The sequence below is a fragment of the Alosa alosa genome, chromosome 21, assembly GCF_017589495.1.
Source record: "Alosa alosa isolate M-15738 ecotype Scorff River chromosome 21, AALO_Geno_1.1, whole genome shotgun sequence".
Classification (NCBI taxonomy): domain Eukaryota; kingdom Metazoa; phylum Chordata; class Actinopteri; order Clupeiformes; family Clupeidae; genus Alosa; species Alosa alosa.
In genome coordinates this window covers 20,809,851-20,829,850 of record NC_063209.1, presented here as the reverse complement: position 1 = coordinate 20,829,850, position 20,000 = coordinate 20,809,851, and the positions used below count along the sequence as shown (strand labels likewise).

The window sequence follows — 20,000 nt, the reverse complement described above, 5'->3', positions numbered from 1 at the left end:
TTCTTCTACTTTGTCACCTCACTTTGAAGTCAGACATTTTTTTTTAGTAATATCCTACATGGAAGTTTGATGATAGTCATTGAGTAATAGGAAGCCGCTTTAGTTAAGTCTGTGCTTCAGAAAAAATAACTCCCAAGGCCGTCCTAGATGACTAATCACACTTCAACTTGAAATCGTGCTGTGCACGGAGCATTTATCTTTTCTAGAATCCTTCTATTCTGCTGGGCAAGTTTGATAGGCTACCAGTTAATTGCACTTCATTTATGCCTAAATCCTACCACTCTTTTTTCCCTCGTTTGCCTCGTGAAGTTATTCTTCTGTGGGCGTCGTAGTGCAGCACGTTATCACCCACCTTTGTAAACACTGGCCTTAGCCAAATATTTCAGTTAGAGCACCATGGCACAGCGCAGCAATCCACTGACCTACATTTTGTGCATTCTCTGGATTTCGGCCACTTTACTCACAGATTAAATGTGTGTATTTGTGTGATTACTGGGCTACAGTAGGCTAAGAGAAGGGTGGAGGAAAAGCAGTACACCATTAAAACAAGGACAGCCACAAGAAGCAGCATGGTTTGTTGTGGAGACAGCCAGGCATACTTTAAGAAATTTGGATAACATAAAATGAAGTTAATCGAACCTAATGGAAGCTGGAATGGTTTGACTTCACATTCTCAAACTCTTCCACAAGAATAAGAACTAATTTGTTTTTTGTTTTTTATAGAGTGCAGCTGGAAACTGCCCCATCTGAGTCAGTCCCTTGATAACATCATTACAACACACACTGGTCTATCATCCCTACCGCTCTCCCAGCAATGATAGCGACTCTTGTCAGTATTAACCATCTATCTGGCTGAGAGTGCAGATTTACCAGTGAAATGCCTCTTCTGCTGGTGGTGAGGCAGAGCCATTAGTTACTCTCACAAAAGCAGGCCTCGGGCCCAATGAAAGATCAATACCCCACCTCACCTGAGGTAGCTCTGATTTACCTTGCTGCATTACATGCACCCATGAGCCCTTCCCCACAGTTTAAACTTAAGGTGCCATTGATTCAGTATAATGAGTCAATTACTCAAAAAGTTGTGTGTTATGCATGTGGCCTTCAAATGTGTCCTTTCTTGGATGTTGTAAATGAGAAAAGACAAAGATAAAAAGGAGTACAAAGGTTAAATACTATTCTGGGGTGCGTTTCCCAAAAGCATTGCTAACTAAGTTAGCAACTTTGTTGGTTGCCATGCAATTTTCCATTGGCAACCAACTAAGTTGCTAACAGGTTAGCAACTATGCTTTTGGGAAACGCACCCCTGACACGGATAATTATCACCCAGAGAGAGAATTGGTGTCAGGAAGTGTGATGGGGGTGGAACAGACTCCCACTGTAAGACTGTGAGTCAGTAATCTAAGTTGGTCTCACTGACGTTAGATAAGTGTGATGAAATTAATGAATTGTGCAATATTTCTTTAAAGGTTACATACTGTATAAGCTGAAAATCTAATTAGAATGTCCAAGTAGTTTTTTCACTTCATGCATTCATCTCTTTCAGGCGTGTTACTTCATATAAATAAATGAGAAAATAAAAACCTATGTAAATCCCTGGCAACTTTTAAAGATATTTGGAAATTGTTTCTTTTCTTTTTTCTTTGAAACTTCATTATCATTGCTCGGAAACACTGCTTTTTATGACCAGAGCCGGACAGTAACGGAGTACATGTACTTGAGTACAATTTTGAGGGATCTGTACTTTACTCGAGTATAATTTTTGTGGAGTACTCATGACTTTACTCAAGTACATTTGAGAGGCAAATATTGTACTCTTTACTCCACTATATTTCTATCCATAACCGTGAGTACCCGTTACTACTTCTAAAAAAAAAGGAAAAAAGAAAAATCTCGGAAACCCTCAATTTGTTGTTTCCCTCTCAAACGTGATTGGATTGTGCAGGTGCCACTGATTGGGACAGCCTATCAGCAATCACCTTCAGCTTTCCGCCAAAGTCAACTCAGATTTAGATAAGAGACGAAACCATGGACGAAACTATGGATGAAGACGCAGCAGGTCCATCCCGGGAATGTGCCAACCTGTCGCCCCACCTCGCCAGACTATTTCAATTTTCTGAACAAGTTAATGATAGTTTTCGCTTCAAGTGTTTCAATTACAAAATAGTATTTTGTATTTGAAATACATATTTTAAATACATGTATTAGAAATACTGCCCATCCCTGGCAACATGGTAAAAAGATGAAAATTACTTGATTTTACTTCCAATTCATTTTACATTCTCCAAGGTATTAACATTAACATTTTTCATATCTCCATGTAGGACGTGTACATAAATGTAAGCACTGTGGCAGTAGTAATGCAATATTTAGAAAATGTAGGCTACTCTTGATACTCAAGTACTTTTAAAAACAAGTACTTCAGTACTTTTACTTGAGTAGACATCTGACTGTTGTACTTTTACTTTTACTTGAGTAAAATTTAGCAAAGGGTATCTGTACTTTTACTCAAGTAATGAAGCTGTGTACTCTGTCCACCTCTGTTCATGACTACACAAAGTATCATCTTTTCTACATAGACCAGTATAGTTATACATAATACAAGTACACACCCAGTTGTACTTAAATTGTACAATTTGTACAATTGTACCATTCTGATGAATGGTTTTCTTTAATTGAAGCAAAATTGGGATATCAATTGACATGAATATTACAGTTTTTCACAATTGCTAAAACACATTTTTAAAACCTCCCACCCTTTTCTGAAAACTGTAAACACAAATCCCAAATCTTAAACTATATTCACAAAACCTCTGACAACCTCTGCAAAACTGAACGATCGCCTCAAAACAGTTAGATAGATAGATAGATAGATAGATAGATAGATAGATAGATAGATAGATACTTTATTGATCCCCAGGGGAAGTTGTACATGTGCTCAAAACTAAACACTGTCTTTAGATCCTTCACAAAGCAGTCAAAAATGAAAACACTACAGAGCAGTTATAGGTTCATATCAACAATGGACAGAAACTATCAGTGAGGCATTCAGAGTACATTTTAGGCTATAGACTGCATTGTACTCTCATTTACAGTACTAAAACCTGTCTTTTCCAGTATACAGTTTTTCACAATTGCACACATTTTTTAAAACCTTCCATCCTTTTCTCTAAACTGTAAACACAAACCCCCATTCTCAATACTTTATTTTTACTGGGTTACAGTAAATGTTGAATCCATTGAGTTATGAAATTGTTTTGCTTTATTTTGTTTTGTTTTTTAGATGTAAAATGCATTTACTGTATTGCAAACAAAGAAAATGTTGTGTGTGTCGTATGGTGTGACCTGATAACTGTGTTTTCCATTTCTTATAGTGCACTGTTCAGCAGTATCTTTAGACTCTGAACTTTGGTTGTGTCATATCATTTTAAACAAGTGTGATCAATTTTGAGTCGTTTAAAATATGACATCTGTGTTCTATTTGTGTTTATCTTTTGCTACTTGTGGTTACCATTATGCGTCACAAGTAAATTTCAATGTGTCTTATTGCATGATAATGTGTTTAGAGTTTTGCAAAAAGAGTCTATGAGATCTGCAAATTGTGTTTTATATGTGAAAACTGTTTATGGTTTTGCCAAAAGGGCGATTGATTCAAGAAATGTGTTCAGGGAACTGAGCATTTGGTTCAGAGAATGAACTTTAGTGTTTTAGCAATTGTGAAAAACTGTAAACATCTGTGCATGGGCACAACTTTATTTGATTTGAATATAATTTTGTTCTCAAAATGAAGAATGCTGTCTGCCCCTGGTTAAGATCAGCAATGTTGAAGTACATAACCACATTGTCACTGTCACCAATTTTGTATCAATTCGCTCTAAGTTTTTAGGCTAAAACATTTTATGTCACTTACTGAAAACATCACCTAACCAACCGCTAGCTGTCTGTGTCCTGAATACACTGTAAAAAAACGCGATCTCTGTGGACAGCCCAGGCTTCAAAAACAGCAACAAAAAATAACCTATAATAAAAACATAACAAACTGTTCCAGCGAATCACAGACTAGATGCACGTTTAGGAGAGTTTCAATTGCACAGGAGCAGCACGGGAGGGAGGGGGAGGAAGTAGCGAGCTAGCTCTCTGTTTTGTTTGAAAGTCAACAGAAGTGACGTTACCCAGCATTGCTTAGAGCAGTGTTTTTCAACCTTTTTTGTGCCACGGCACACTTTTGACACTTAAAATATCCCACGGCACACTAACATCCTGTGTGAAGAAAAAATAAACATACCATAGCCTAAAATTTCAAATAATACACAGATATGGCCTTATTATGGCTTCTATGCAATACCTGCTCAATAAAACAATCGCCTCTGTTTCATTTGTAGGTGACTATATCTAATTTAATTGTTGTTATGAACTGGATATGTGATGATTCTGTGAATACTCGATATGGGGCCCCCATTGTACAATGCCTGCATACCACAAATAGTGCAATCATACAATCAATGAGAGCATGTGGTTATAAATTCTTTGATGCAACAGTTGCTTTTCTGGACCAGTGAGTGACATTTGGGTAATTTTCTGCGGCACACCTGATGATCTGTCACGGCACACTAGTGTGCCCCGGCACAGTGGTTGATGTCTCCACTAGAGGGCTGTGTTCAGACAACATAGATCATAAACCTACATTGTAATCTGAAAAAAAAAAAAAAAGAATATTGTCTCAGATTAAACACATTCAAGAATAGCTCAGGGGAAATTCCAAGAGTGATCCCAAGGTCAAGAGTGATGCATTTTATCTAATGCCATAATTTAAGATCAGACAGCCTCTTATTCAAAGAGAATAAAGACACTCTAGGTGTGTAGTCAGTTGAGAGACTCTTGCCATTATTCATACATCAGGGGTTGTTTTCAAATGTTTGGTGTTCAGGCCTCAACATGACAGACATTTGTTTTTCCAAATACTTCACTGACTATGCAAGCATTCATCAGCACACGCACACACACACACACACACACACCTCAGCTCATACCCCTAATTCCCAGCAGATGTGTTAAGATTTACCAATGTCATCTGAGCTGAAGCCATGACAAACCAGAAAAAAATAATAGGCCTATTATTATATGTCAAATAAAATCAATTCTGGCTTGGCTTTAACCAAATGCATGCTTCTCTTACCTCAGATTCCAGATAGCTAAAAAGATAAACATATAAAATAGGCCTGCTGTAATGACAACAAATTGTCATGAAGTAGTATGACCATTTTTGTCTTTTTCCAAAAGCCTTTCACCGTCCTATCTTCCACACTAACAGCAATTAAAGAAAACATACTGCACTTTGATTGGAATTGTGTTCACTGTAGCTGTACTCGTATGTTACACAACAAACTGTTGTGGTATGTTAGGCCTAGTTCTACACACTTAGCTATATGTTTTTATCATTATCTAAATTTAAATGAAAGCGATGAAACTGCTAATGCCTATGGTAATTCCTCGAGATTGTTTACATTTCCATCCCAGAGGTCATCCCAAAAAAAAAATAGCTGCAATGACGCTGCTCTGCCAACAGGTAGCACCACATGGTGTAAACAGGGGACAGCCACGGGTTTCTACTGTAATCTCCATTTTGTGTGTTTTTTATGTCAGGTTAGCGCCTATTTTCAGTTGGCTTGAGACGAACCTCTTTACTGCAGTGCAGTGTTGGCTGGGAAAGTTATACATTTTTATCACAGTTGGATAGAATGTGAAGTAGGCCTAACAGACGCATTACTTTTAGCAACGGTTTTTGAAGCAAGCCCCGACTTGCCAACTAGGTGGAAAGTGTTTTGCGTTAATAACGCTAGCTGGGCAGCTAGCACAAATCTTAATAGAAAGCAATGTCAGATGAAGCATCAGATCAAAGCAGAACCTTAACGACCGAATGGTATGTATATTAGTCTCCGACTATGCGATTTACGTGCTGTCAGTGTTTTCAAAACCGTTCTAAATTTGCAATGTGCTGTATTATTGGTTATTTATTTTCCGTTGCCATCGTCAGACCAGCTAGCACTAGGCTACCTAAGTCCGTGTAGCTAGGATAGCGTAGCCTACTTAGGAAAATAATGTTGTGGTATTTTGATCGATTTTAAATGGTGTGTTTCGTTATGTTGTGTGTATTATTGAAACATATTTGTATTTTTGCGGCTTTTCTTGTGTAGTTTCACTGAAAAGTGAAATTAATCCATACGGTAAAGTCGCTGCTGTTATGGAAATATTAAGGCCTAGTACAGCTTTGCTGAAAGCAAGCTGACCGTGAGTTGCTCTGACGTCTGATTAACAGAATTGGAGCAGCTAACGATATAGATAGCTAACTCGCTTGCTATTGCTAAGGCAAAGGAGAGGCGCACAAACAAGGGCTTCACTCTTGAAACTCAGCTCAGCGGATTACACGTTGACATACAACATGGGTAACTTTACGTTAATCTTATTATGAATCTAAATGGGTACTGCATTACCGTGAAGAATACGATTAGCGTGTCAATAACTTACTGGCATAGTGACCTGACCGAACTTACCAACCTTGTTTCGAGAAACAGTCGCATTGAATTAACGTTAAAGTTAAAATTGTACAGATCACGATGTTAAAAATAATGTTCGAATGCGTGTTCTTGTTCACATACGTTAGCTATGTGTTTTGATTATCAGATTAAACTTCAGACTAAACTGATTTAAACTGTGAAATTAGTCGAGAAACAGCGATTGCTACGCTACTAATGAGCCCCCACGTATCTACCAAATGAAAATGGTCATTCGACCTTCAGGCACTCCTCTGCTGTAACAACATATTTATAGGAAGGGGCTGAACTTTGTTGTTGTTTAAAATTGCAGTAGTCTGCTACTAGATTTAATTGGCTAATTTTCCAAGTGATAGTCCTGGAGAGTTCTCCTTTAATTGATTTTTTTCTTTCTTTTGCACCAACCACTCACACACTCATGTTCTCTCAGCAGCACGGAGAGATGGATCAAGGAGGAGTGAAAAATGGCACCAAGAGAGATGAGCGTTTGACCACCTTGGACTACAGCGAGAGACCTGCCAAGGGAGTCCTGCAGAACGGCACGCTTGGCGCCATGTCACTGGCTCCCACTTCTCTTGTGCCATCCAGCCCACTTATGCAGCCCGTGTCTGGCGACGTGCCCAACGGCCTTGGCAACTCCCCGCCGCCCGAGGACTACACCTCGGCCGTGACAACCTCCCTAGGTCTCTACGAGGACGACGTTGACCACAAAGCGTCAGGTAAGGATCAGCGGGCCCAGCAGGGCCTCCAGCACCAGCCCTTGGGCCTGTACGGCGTCGGCGAGAACTTCTCGCGCCTGGAGGCCAGCATCGCGGACCTGAACCGCTCCTCCCCCTCCATGGACTCTCTGATTGGCGGCGCAGACCCCAGCCTCTTCCACCTGAAGACGGAGGACTTCTCCCCCATGGACAAGGGGGATATGGACCTGGACCAGGACACATCTGGTCGCATGGACATGGACATTGGTCACCACAAGCTGTTCAATGACAACACGCTGGACCTGCTGCAGGACTTTGAGCTGACCGGCTCACCCTCAGACTTCTACGTGGCCGACGACGCCTTCCTGTCTTCCCTGGCTGAGGACTCGCTGCTGTCGGACGTGAGCACGGACAGGGACCCCAAGCCAGCAAGCATCCTGGGGTCAGGCTCGGGAGGCAGTGGCGGCAGCGGGAACACCCTCGTCCCCAGCACGAGCGCCGCCCTGGTGGTAAACGGTACGCGCGCGGAGACGCTGTTCTCCAGCCCGCCCAGCACCTCCCCAGCGGCGGCCTCCTGCAGCAGCGGCAGCAGCGGCATCGGGAGCGCCACGTCCACGCCAGCCATCAGCCCGGCGCTGGTCAAAGTGGAGAAGGACGCCGCCGTGCTGCAGCTGTCCACACCCGGCGTCATCAAGCAGGAGAAGGCCAGCGGCGTGGCAGGCCGGAGCTACTGCCAGGTGAGCGGCCGGGCCGTGACCCTGGCCACCCCAGCCGCCATCTCTATATGCGGCGTGAGCACCTCCAGCGGGCAGAGCTACCACTTCGGGGGCACTGCCACCTCCACCAGCACCACCACAGCCTCCAGCCCCCAGCCGAAGGAGCAGAAGGTCTTCAGCTTGTACCCAGCCCTGGGGCCCGCGGCGGGGGACAGCTGGAACAGGGTGAGGCCGACCTTCGGAGATGCCGGGCAGCAGCAGAGGGTTGGCGAAGGTCTCGGCGGGTCACAGTTCAGCAGCTACGCCAGGTGAGAGTGAGCAAGACGGGAGTTACCTGTTTCTGTCTGAATTGGGCTTCCAGGTTATGCTCACTTGGTGAAGGTGCATCTCTGTGACATGGTTGGGGGTGTTTTGTGTGTGTGTATGTGAGTGTACAAACCAGGCTGCAACAATTATTTGTTTAGTTGTGAACTATTAAATTCATTGTCAACAATTAAGGTAATCGGTAATCGGTCTAAATGTGGATAATACTCTCTCATAGTCTCATTATAGCTTTTTAAACTGGAACATTTTCATCTTTATTAACTCCTCCATGACAGTAAATGAGGACAGAACAAGGCATTTGACAACATAGGGGAAACACATTTTCCTCCTCCATTTTCTGACATTTTATTTATCAAACAATTAATCAATTAATTGAGAAAATAATCAGCAGGTTAGTCAACTATGCAAATAATTGCTAGTTGCAGCCCCTAGCCTGCAGTGTGGTATTTTTGTTTTGGTTTAGTTGGAGGGGTTGGTGTGTACATATACTGTGCTCTCGGCCCTGCTGGTGACCCACTGAGAACAGAGGAAATGAAGTGCAGATGAGACCGACACAACTGGCTGAGTCACTACGGCTCTCGCCACAAGTATGTAGCTGGACTCCGCTCTCAGAGCCAAAATGGACGCCCCTTTATGTTGTTATGTACAGTCAACCTAATGCAGATCAGTTGCATGGGGTTTATGTGATGTTAATGATGTGGTGTGACTGGAGGCAGTGGTTGCCTGCACTCTTGAGGCAGCAGGGAGAAACTGTGGTTATCGGTTGATGAGGTAAAAAAAAAAGTTTTTTGTTGTTTTTTCCTCTTCGTTCTTCAAAGTGGCGTCAGAAAGTGGGTCATGTATCATTTCCTGGCTAATCATCTGCCACGCCGCTGCCACGCCAACAAAGTGAAGTGTGACAAAGTTACACCCTACTGCAAAAACTTATGGATGAGTTTAAGATTAACTCCAGTCTTCTACCCTGTAAGCCGCCGAGTTGACTTTTCAGTTTCACGCCATCCCAGAGTAGAATGTCAAAGCTGACTTGCGGCTGAAAAACCTGTAGTAGCATCTTTGTAAATTCCTGGGGTCATATATTTTGGGGTAGCTGAATTATGTCTGGCCCCAGGCGAGGGTGGGTAATTGTTTTTATTTTATTTATTTATTTTTTCATGGCACAAGTGGCAGTGGGTTTTCCACGTTATGTAAAGACCCCCCCTCTCTCGCGGGAAGTATCGGCACCGGCTCTGGACTGGAAGTGTGTATAAGGTCAAATTGGGCATATCCTTTTCAGTCTTCCACTCGCATTATGCCAGAAATAAACATGAGAGAGGGGACGCCGTCTGCCTGAGCCATGCAGCCATCGTCCACGCTGGCCCAGAGGAAGGTGGGGAGGGATCTGGGTGGAGGGTCAGGCCTGCTGGACGTAACAATACCCAGGAGCAGGGGAAGGGGGAAACCAAAACAAAGTCCTTTTGGATTTTTTTTTAATGGCGACAGTGTGGTTGAGTATGCGTTGTTTTTTTGGGTCAGTGAGAATGCCTGAAAGAACGCCACACCACAGTGACCATATGTGCCCTTCTGTCATTGATCTTGTTTGCTGTGGGTGCCGTTTGATTGGGGGTAGGTGGCCTGTTCTTGTCCACGCTGCCCTGAACATTTGTCCCCAGTCAGTCGAAGAGACAAGAGTTTCAGTGAGCAGTTGCTGTTGTGGAATACAGAGGTTGGCTAGGTTTGTCAGGAAACCTAGTGGAGGGGAAGCGTGGGAAATATGTTGGGGTAGCCCATGGAACCAACCAACCCTGACTCGGGGCTTTGGAAAGGTATAGCCCACATGTTGGGAGACTCTGGTCTAGACCAGAACCCATGGTGCCTCAAGACTAGACCGCTAGAACCCATGGAGCCTCAGGATTAGAGCACCGGAGCCCATGGTAAGTCCAGACTAGACAAGGAGACTCTAGACTAGGGCTGGGGGCGATATGGACCAAAAGTCATATCCCGATATAGTTAGGTTGAATATCGATATACGATATATATCCCGATATTTTTTCCGCAAAGTTAGAGCTGTAAAATTAAATGTTCAGTCAAATATGAGTAACGTATTTTCCAGACTATAAGTCACACTTTTTTCATAGTTTGGCTGGCCCTGCGACTTATAGTCAGGTGTGACTTAAATATGAAAAAATATATAATTGAACATGCTTTTAAATGTTAATTCATATTAACTGACATGAACCCTACATGAAACATTACTGTCTAGCCGCGAGAGAGCGCTCTCAAATGCACAAGTTCTGTGCACTTTCAGTCAGAGATTAGTGGTTGTGGTATGCCTGAAACACACGTGCATACCTAAATCCTCCAATTACCAGTATGGCCAGGATTCTGTTTGGGCCTCAGATTCGGACAAATAAAGGCCTGTAATAGTTTTGTTTCAATTTAACTCATAAAAGAGCTCTTCTTAATATTTTATATTATTGGTTGGTTTAATATTGTTGCCAATGAAACGTCCTTGTCTTACACCATGAGTCTCTGACACGTTGCTCTCAATCTACCAGTTGCATGCCGCCCCTGCTTGCCAGAGGCTGAAGCAGTAACCTACATTTAAACACAATTGCTGCTGCCAGGCATCAGCCTACGAATTTTATAAAAAAGTAAATCATGCTTAATTAAAAAAATAACTAAATTTAGGCTGAATAAGGTTTCCATTTCAGCACAACTCGCGTTCCATGAATAAATGAAAGTGGATGCCTTATCTCACAATAAGCGGATGGAAATCCCAACACCCTATCATACATGAAACTTAATAGTGAACCATCAAATACCCTACAGATTTCAGTGGTCATCAGTCCCGATATTTAGCAATATAATCAAACAGTAAGCCATGCCTCAAATAAAGGTGCTGTGCTTTGCGCAGCCTAAATAAAAAGACCCCAGCCATAATTTGAAGATTTACGATAGTCTGTCTCCTAAACATTCCTCACCCGTTATCTAGACATGCATGAAAACATTTGAAAACAAAACTCACTGCCATGTAGGCTAATATTTGATCGCTGTTTTGCTACTAATTATCTTTCACATACTGAATACCACACTAGAAAGTGAAAGTAGGCCTACTATGCGGTCCGTGTCTGTATCTGTCTGTTCACGTCCGCAATCGATTATGACGGTCCTCAAATGGAGAACACATCCATGTTCTCTCGCGTATAGGCGGTCATGCTTCTGTGTAAAGCAGGAACCATCGGTTCCTGATCGCTAAACGTTTGTTTTCCTTTCCTGTCGATCGCGGTTGATGTAGAAGCACCTCCCAGGCTATAATTTGACTTCAGCGATGAGAGAGGAAGAGAGAGAGGCAAAGTGGTCCATGCGCGCGTGTGTGTGTGTCTCTGCATGGGGTTCAATTGAAGTCAGAGTTGGTCCGTCCAGTCAATAGTCCCGCATTCAGGCCGCTCCATTATTAGATTAACGTTATCAGACAGCGCTGTAACATGTGTGGGAATTTCTCTCATTATGATGGAGTTGTGGGACTTGTATTATTATGCTCGATACTTAATAACTTATGTGCAATACCCGCAATCCCGCGCTGAAATTTAGGCTATACGCATATTTTTTTCTCTCACTCTCGGAGGTGGCCAGCCGAGCAATTGTTCTGCTGCTAGCTTGTGCCAATATATCGTCCAAAATGCTTGATTGCATTGCATTCTCCACATTTTTAGCTAAATTTTCATGTACCACATCAGCATTTTTGTTCAGTGAATCTTTTGTAAATTGCTTCACAATTAGCGCGGGCACTCGTCAGCAGCCTTCGGCTTGCCTCTTGCCACTATTCACCCCTCCTTCTTCATTAACATTCCCTGTATATAATTCTCAATATTTTTGGACTCTGTGTCCAGTTGCATCTGTCTGTTCTTGGATTTTGTGAAATAAATGTCTAAATATCACCTGCTTGCTGCAGCTTTGGTCTGCACGTCCTATTAAAACCGGTCTGTGCACGTCTTTTTAAAACGCATCTTTTTCTCTCGTGGGCATTTAATCTGCTGCCAGCTTGTCACTCCACATCGCCCAAAATGCTTGATTGCATTACATTCTCCACATTTTTAGCTAAATTTTCATGTACCACATCAACATTTTTGTTCAGTGAATCTTTTGTAAATTGCTTTACAATGGCTGCAACGTGCTTATGGCACTCCCTACATATAGCGTGGTTTTGTTATCCAAACCATCTCCAAATTATTGAGCTACTACTTTTTCTTTTACTAACCAAGAGACTCCCCTCTGCACGCTCAGACATTGTTGCTTTCTCCATGTTTTGTTGAAGAGTGCCAGAGTGTCTCTTCCTGCCCCCTCTGTGCATGAAAGAGGAGGGGCGGGGGCGCGTGGAGCAAGGATCACGGTGCAAATTTGAACTATATCGATATATGCGATATGGTCTAGTTCCATATCGCATTTTTAAATATATTGATATATCTTTTATATCGATATATCGCCCAGCCCTACTCTAGACAAGGCCCCAAGGAGACTCTAGACAAGGCCCCAAGTAGACTCTAGACAAAGCCCCGGAGACTAGACAAGGCATGGAGACTAGACAAGGCCCCATGGAGACTCTAGACAAGGCCCCAAGGAGACTCTAGACATGGAGACTCTAGACAAGGCCCCATGGAGACTCTAGACAAGGCATGGAGACTAGTCAAGGCCCCAATGAGACTCTAGACAAGGCCCCATGGTGATTCAAGGCTAGAGGCAAACAGCTGTCCTTACACTCCCCAGACCCATCCATGCAGTGGGGGCCCAGTTATCTGAGCTGCTGCAGTGCTCCCAGTTGTGGGTGGTAGTCAGTGTGTCAGGGCGGCCTGGTTGATTTTGTTGCTCTATTGAGGTTGAGGTCTGCTTTCAGCTCGTGTGACATTCAGCAGTGGTGTCCTACACCCAGGCAATGTTAGGATCACTGTCTCTCTCTCTCTGTGTCTCTCTCTCTCTCTCTCTCTCTCTCTCTGTCCATCTCTCTCTCTCTCTCTCTGCTTATCCCATTTCCTTCTCTTCTCTTGCTCTCTATCTATTCACCTTTCTCTCTATATCTGTTTGTTTTGTGTCTTCCCCTCCCTCTTTTGGTCTATTTCTATGTGCGTGGGTTGTCTGTTTATGTTTCTCTTCTTCTTCCGCGCTGTCTCACTCACTAACTTGCACTCATAATGTCTGTTTGTCTCTGTCTCTTTTGCCATCTGTCTGTCTAGCTCTTCCTCTCTCTGCGGTGGTGGATAACACTGCCGCCTCTCTCTCTCTCTCTCTCTTTCTCTTCCTCTCCCTCGCTAACGCTTCTCTGTGAGTTGTCACGCAAGCTAGCGGAACCACCGGTTCTCCCTGTTGGCACGCTCAGGCGTAGCCAGTCTCGGTCTATGGGCAGCTTTGTTTGGTGATGGGTGAGGTGGCAGACGAGATGAGCCCTGTGGATAATATTAGTCAGCTCCACCCTCTCTCTTCTTGGTGATGTTGATAACAAGCGACTCAAAGCTACCACAACTAGTTACAGAGAACTGATTCACCAGCAGCAGTAGCATACATGTCCCTTTCTCTTCTGTGTGTGTGTGTGTGTGTGTGTGTGTGTGTGTGTGTGTGTGTGTGTGTGTGTGTGTGTGTGTGTGTGTGTGTGTGTGTGTGTACACTTTCCATGTGGTCTCTAGGACCATACCACATTCATGACCTATATTTAGGACTGCTTCCCCAAAGTCATTTGGTGCACAATGCAAACTTGAGATGTTTTTAGAAAGTGCCCAGGCAAGATGGAAACAGATGCTAAACATTATGCTGTAGGCTACTCTGTAATATGTGTATAGACTGAGGGGCCAAGTTTTGAGAGTAAGATTGCGTTGAGGCTTTATTTTTGAGGTAAATAAGTCACTCCATTGCTCACAACACACACACACTCTCACACTTACACAGATGTTTTTGTTGCTAATGCAAGTAAGCAACTGCTGATAGGATGCACCCCATATGATGTGTGCGTATGCAAAAGCTATAGCCTACACGCTAAGGGAATTAAAGCATGACAGGGATCTAAGCCAATGGGGTCAGGCAGTAGAGCCGACTCTCCAGTTTCCACTGTGTCAGCCGCGGCCGGCTGAGAGGAATGCCCCTCCATTGCTACCGCTGTGCTTCTGGGGAGGCAGTGGTCAGGCTGCAGGCCTTAGGCACGGCGTTATCACTCTCATCAGGGCCTGAAAGGAGATCGGTCAGCGTGCTGAAAGACAGAAAGGCAACCTCAGGCATGAGAACATGCTGTATATATTTGTGTTCACTTTACAGGTTTACTTGTTGATTTAGTAAATTCTCCATAATATCAACAAATAATGAACGATGTTAATAGCCTATTCCTTTTGTTGCTATTGGTTAATAGGCTATTATTGTTGCTATTGGTTAATAGGCTATTGTTGTTATTATTGTTGTTGTAGTTGGAGATGTTTGCTTTGTTGTGGTTGTCGTCGGTGCTTGGATTTGGATCAGTTGTTGAAACTGCTAAGATGATGGATGCGGGGTTATTATTAGCTGTGGTAGGCTAAATGGATAATTATGTCAACAGGGCAGCCAATCAGATTATACAAAATGACCGCTTTGGGCTCATTACTGATGCATTCATTGAAGCGGCATCACGTCACACCAAAGCTGTTCCTCATCAGAGACCGAGAGAGAAAGAGGTGCTGCCGTAAAAGCAATCCAACAAACACAGGCTGGGATTGGCTGTCTGAATGCCTCTCCCCTCATCCCTCTCCTGTGTGTGTGTGTGTGTGTGTGTTAGAGGGCGATTTCCTGTTCAGGAAGAAATATGGACTGTCAGTGTAAGGGGATAATGGATGTAAATCAGCTCCCTGAGTTAAGTGTTTTAACACCCAGGCAGGCAGCTAGACGTCTCTCTCTCTCTCTCTCTCTCATACATTACCACACAATACAAAATGTATAGAGCACACAATTATGCAAAGGAGCAGATGTGCAGAAAGTATAGCACATTCACCACCTATACACGGATAACGGATATACTTTGCACATAGGTGTGCACCAACAGACATATATATTCGTGGTTGTTCACACACCAGACAAACACACACACACACACACACAGACATGCATGCATGGTCGTTCACGTTCATGCTCCACCCACCCACACACACACACACACTCTCTCATGCGCAGCGCGGAGGCCTGACCTACTTTCTGTGTTGCCTCACAGCTGGCCTGCACTGAATGCCATTAGGGATTGTTTTACGATTATGAGTACACCTCAGCGTTTTTCCTCTCTTTTTTTTCTTCTTCCCCATCTCCCTGTTTCTCTCTCTCTCTCACTCACTCTCTCTCTCTCTCTCTCTTGCTCTCTCTACCTCTTTTCCTCCCTCTCTTCCTCCCTCTCTCCTCCTCTGCCCTAGCGCTCTCTCGCTAGTCCCCTACATTCCTAGTGTAAACGTTACATAAGGCTACGTGGCGGCATGGGAAGTGTGACCCATTTCCAATGTTTTTTTGGCTCCCCAGTGGCATATATTGGATATGTGTTACGCCGGTATCAACAGAGCAATGGCACACGGAATCAGAGAATTTCAGATCCAAACTCAAGCGCTGCAACCATATGTGGTAACAAACTGGAGATGGGATGAGGGTTTTGCTTATTGGGACTGCTCTGTAGCCATCGCTGCTCGCGCAACATGTCGAAATGTTTCCCTTAGCAATTTAAAGTTGACGTCATCATGCATGAAGCCATATGCATTAATCAGGCTAAGGCCAAGGCCTCCTGTGTAGGCTTACTATAGTCTGAGAGAGGTGTTGTCAGCTGTAAAGTCGGCCTTTAGCTCAGGGTGTGATGGTGTGAGAGACTGTGTTAGTGGCTCTGTGTTTGAGCGCATCTCTCCTCTCTGCAGGGCTGTCTACTAGCCTAACTATCTCTCTTGACTCCTCTACAAAGAGCACCTGTACGAACAAAATGAACTGCAGGTGTCTCGTTTGCCCGTTGTCTGGGTGCATGTATCTCTGTTGGGTGCAGATATCTCATTTGTGGTGTTAGGAGTGAGGGATGCTGGTTTCTCACAGGCAGGCTACACTGGGCAGCCGGGCACGTCACTGAAGGGTTCTGTTGGCGGAGCGTCTCCTGCAACAATTACATGCCACCGTAATCAAAAGAACTGGCCACACCTGACGCCTGATGGCTACGGGTACACACCACTCGGACACATTAGCAGTTTTCTAGAACTTTTTTGGGGGGGGGGGCTTTTTATGCCTATAATTCGATAGAACAGAGGAGAATGACAGGAAGAGATTGGGAGAGAGAGAGTCGGGGTGGAATCCGGAAAGGACCATGGGGCGGGAATCGAACCCGGGTCGCCGGCGTACGGTGCAGGTGCTCCAGCCAGTTGCCCCACGGCTGGGGCCCTAGAACTATTTTTACGCTATGCGAACGGAGCGTTTCAGTTGCTGACCCAGTGTAGCCAGAGCCTCATACCGAGGTGTGTCCTGTCTTTGTGTTAGGAGTTTGGGGTGCCGCTTTGTCCTCTGTCTGACCTGCAGGGAGAAGAACAGGTCTTGAGGCTGGGTGTGAGATCAGTTTGACAGGAGCAGTCACGCATAGATATGCACTCATTGACACTAGAAGAACAGCTGTATTACCCTGGAAATTCCCGAGTTCTCGCGAAGGAAACAATTGAATTGTCTCTGCGAGACACTCTGGCAATGAGCAATGATGCATGTTACCCTTGCACTGCGAGGAACCAATCACATCGGTGTATCTGATATAGGCGGGCCATGAGACGAGCTAAACAGATGACTACAGCGCTGCAACGAATCAGTCAGTAAATTGGTCGTAGTGTTATCCAATTGCGTGTAGTGAGATTTTCAAATGCATGCTTGGTGCCACCCCTTGAGTTGGGCCATTTTCATTATTCGTGGCCAGACCCTTAATCTTTCTAGATTATCAGGGTCTGTATTTACCTGGCTACAGATGTATACAAATATGCCTAAATGTATACATGCATGTACACATAACACCATCGAACACTCCTCACATGAACATAAAATTAGAATGTATGACTATATATAGTGTGTACATAACGTGTGTGTGTGACTTGAATGCAAAGAGCACGGCCATACTCACAGACTTGTATAATGTTTGCACGATCAGAAAGCTGTGTGGTTATGTGTCACTGTTTGCTTTCAGGGCGGGGGCTGGGAAATAAGATCTATAGAGGGAGAAGGAGAAGTGAACATAGATGTTGAAATGCAGTTCATACTAATGTATGTAAATTGTGTGTGTGTGTGTGTGTGTGTGTGCGTGCGTGTGTGTGTGCGTGCGTGCATTGGTGCACTTTGCAATTCAGAAAAGCTGCACATGTAATCAGATGTCAATTCTGATATGAAATGCATTTGGTCCATTAAGCAGTACATGAACACTAAAGAAAATGCTTTCTAATGCACAGATTAACTGTGGTGCCAGACGTTTTTGGCTGTTTGCGGGTTGGCCCTCAGTTGCAAACAGGTTCCTCAATTTTTTCAGACTATATTTTTGGCTTCATCACCTTAGGGAAGAATCACTTCCTTTTTCTTTTTTTCCTTTCTGCTGTTGTTTTGTCTTTCTTTCCTCGCCGTCCTCTTAAGTCGGCATGGCATCTCCTCCTGCCGTGACTGGCTCAGGGGGACGGCGCGCCAGGCAGCAGACGGAGCATTTCCCGTCTGCGTGGCACAGTCGAGATGCCCGCTGCATTGAAACAAACTGAACAGAAGGGGCATGGTCCTCTGACTGCCAAATTTTCCACTCGTCTAATCTAGCAAAGTCACGCCAGCGACAATCACCAGCAATTCCTACAGTGGGCAGAATGCCGAACCACTACTTCCAATTCTTGCCTTTCCACGCTTAGCGTTTATTCACTGAGTCAAAGGCTAAGCCTTTTTTTTTTTGCAGTGGCTTTCATCCATAATGATTCACAGTGTGATTCACACATTTATCCTCCATCTTTCAGTACTGGAGCACAGGGACCCAAACAAAAAAGCCTTGGCCAAAAGGACCGGCTCTTGTTATTCATTCATTATATTCATCCAGACCCGAGGAGTTCTAGCTTGTTCACAGATGTGCTCCTAATGGACGTTCTGAATCGGAATACATGAATACAAATTCTGGAATGGGGTGTAATGTGCTGTCTGATGGGATTCACAGTCACATATCCCTCATTCTGTCCCCCATTCTGTCAGTGAGGCCCAGACACATGCCATGGAAGTCTAGGCATGTAAATTATGTAAAAATGGAATGGCCTCATCCGCAAATCACTGCTGGTGAGGGTTTACAATGTTTGAGTGCTCGCTCTGCAGCTTGTGTCTATGGGGCTACTAAATGACATCAAGAAAAGGGCCTACTGTAAATCTCACACACACACACACACACACACACACACACACACACACACACACACACACACACACACACACACACAAATGCTCTGTTGGTGGTAGTGCAGTGCATCTGCTGCAGCTTATTCAGTTTTGCTGAACAAGATGTAAATTGTTTTGTAAATGTCTTTGTTTTCTGCCGCTTGTGTGCGTGACACTGACGGAGATTTGATGATGGAAATGTTTTGTTTTCTGCTGCTTGTTTGCGTGACTAGCTCAGCCACCGCAGGTTACCGTGCGACTAACCACCCAAGAAGATGGTTCTCGAAAAGTTACCACCGTTTCCTGACCCGTGGGTGTGTGTTGTGTTGTGAGCTGGTGCGTGCTGGCGCTCGGTTGGTGCAGCCGAGGCAGACTCGTCTGAGCCTGTTTAAAACTGTCCCTGGGCTATGCCCATTCCTGGCACTACCCTGGATGAGTCTGTTAGAGTTGATATGAAATATTAATGTGTGAACATGGGCTCAGCTTAGAGGTGTGTGTTCAGACTGAGTGGAACCCTATCAGAGTTAATTAGACTTGATAATTATGAGTGTGAATTTCTCTCGTGTGTGTGTGTGTGTTTCTCAGAGGGAAAGAGCACTGATTGATGTAGGTCACCATTTGCACCAGTGTCATGCAGATGCACATGCAGTATTAATGCTATAAGATACTGTGGTGGGCATGTATTTATAAGTCCATGTCTCAGGCATGTATCCAGCAAACAGCTATATCAGTCAATCCTTGCCTACATATGCACGCAATAGCAAGCAGCTGTTAAGAGCTCCTTGATCAGATAATTGCACAAAGCTGAAAACAACGTTACATGTATAAAAAGATGGCAGAGAACTTACTCCATCATGTGGAATATATGTGTGGGAGTCATTGCTGTTTTTAATAAGTTAAAGAAACACCTTAAGTTGTGAAGCTCAACATGGTTGACATTGGCAATTTAGCCTGAAGTTAACAAAATGTGAACAATTACGCTGTAATTCTAGGGCGAAGTATCCTGCGGCGGATCCTGATTTTGAGATTGAAAAAGTGCACTCGTGGGAGAAAGTATGGAAAAATGTAAAGCTGGCCAGAACTGAGCGGAGCTGTGACATACCAGACCACACACTGTCAGAATCAGCCCAGCAGTAAGTCCCTGCAGCAGTAGCCTATGGACTCGCAGAGCAACATAGCAACATACAACGGCTGCCTGACGACCAGCGATTAAGGGAGCACATGCTAAAAAAAATGTGTTGCTTGCTGCTGCTGTTAAGAATGAAAAAGTGTTGCGCATGCTTGTTGTTTAAACAACAAGCAAACACTGTTTCATTCTTAACAGCAGTAGCAAGCAACATCTCCTT

At 44.0% G+C, this 20,000-nt stretch overlaps 1 protein-coding gene across 4 annotated transcripts in view; it reads left to right on the top strand.

The window, feature by feature from the left end:
• The first annotated feature begins 5,598 nt into the window (after nt 1-5,598).
• nr3c1 (nuclear receptor subfamily 3, group C, member 1 (glucocorticoid receptor)) overlaps nt 5,599-20,000 on the top strand; it is a 28,393-nt gene continuing 13,991 nt past the window's right edge. Inside the window, exons 1-2 of one of the 4 annotated variants that reach the window (XM_048231142.1) lie at nt 5,599-5,917; nt 6,982-8,270. In XM_048231142.1, the coding sequence (XP_048087099.1) occupies nt 5,915-5,917; nt 6,982-8,270 (1,292 nt within the window). In that variant the 5' untranslated portion in view covers nt 5,599-5,914. Of the gene's footprint in view, nt 5,918-6,314; nt 6,441-6,978; nt 8,271-20,000 lie in introns of those variants that run through there. The other 3 variants (XM_048231141.1, XM_048231144.1, XM_048231143.1) reach the window with 3 other exon arrangements.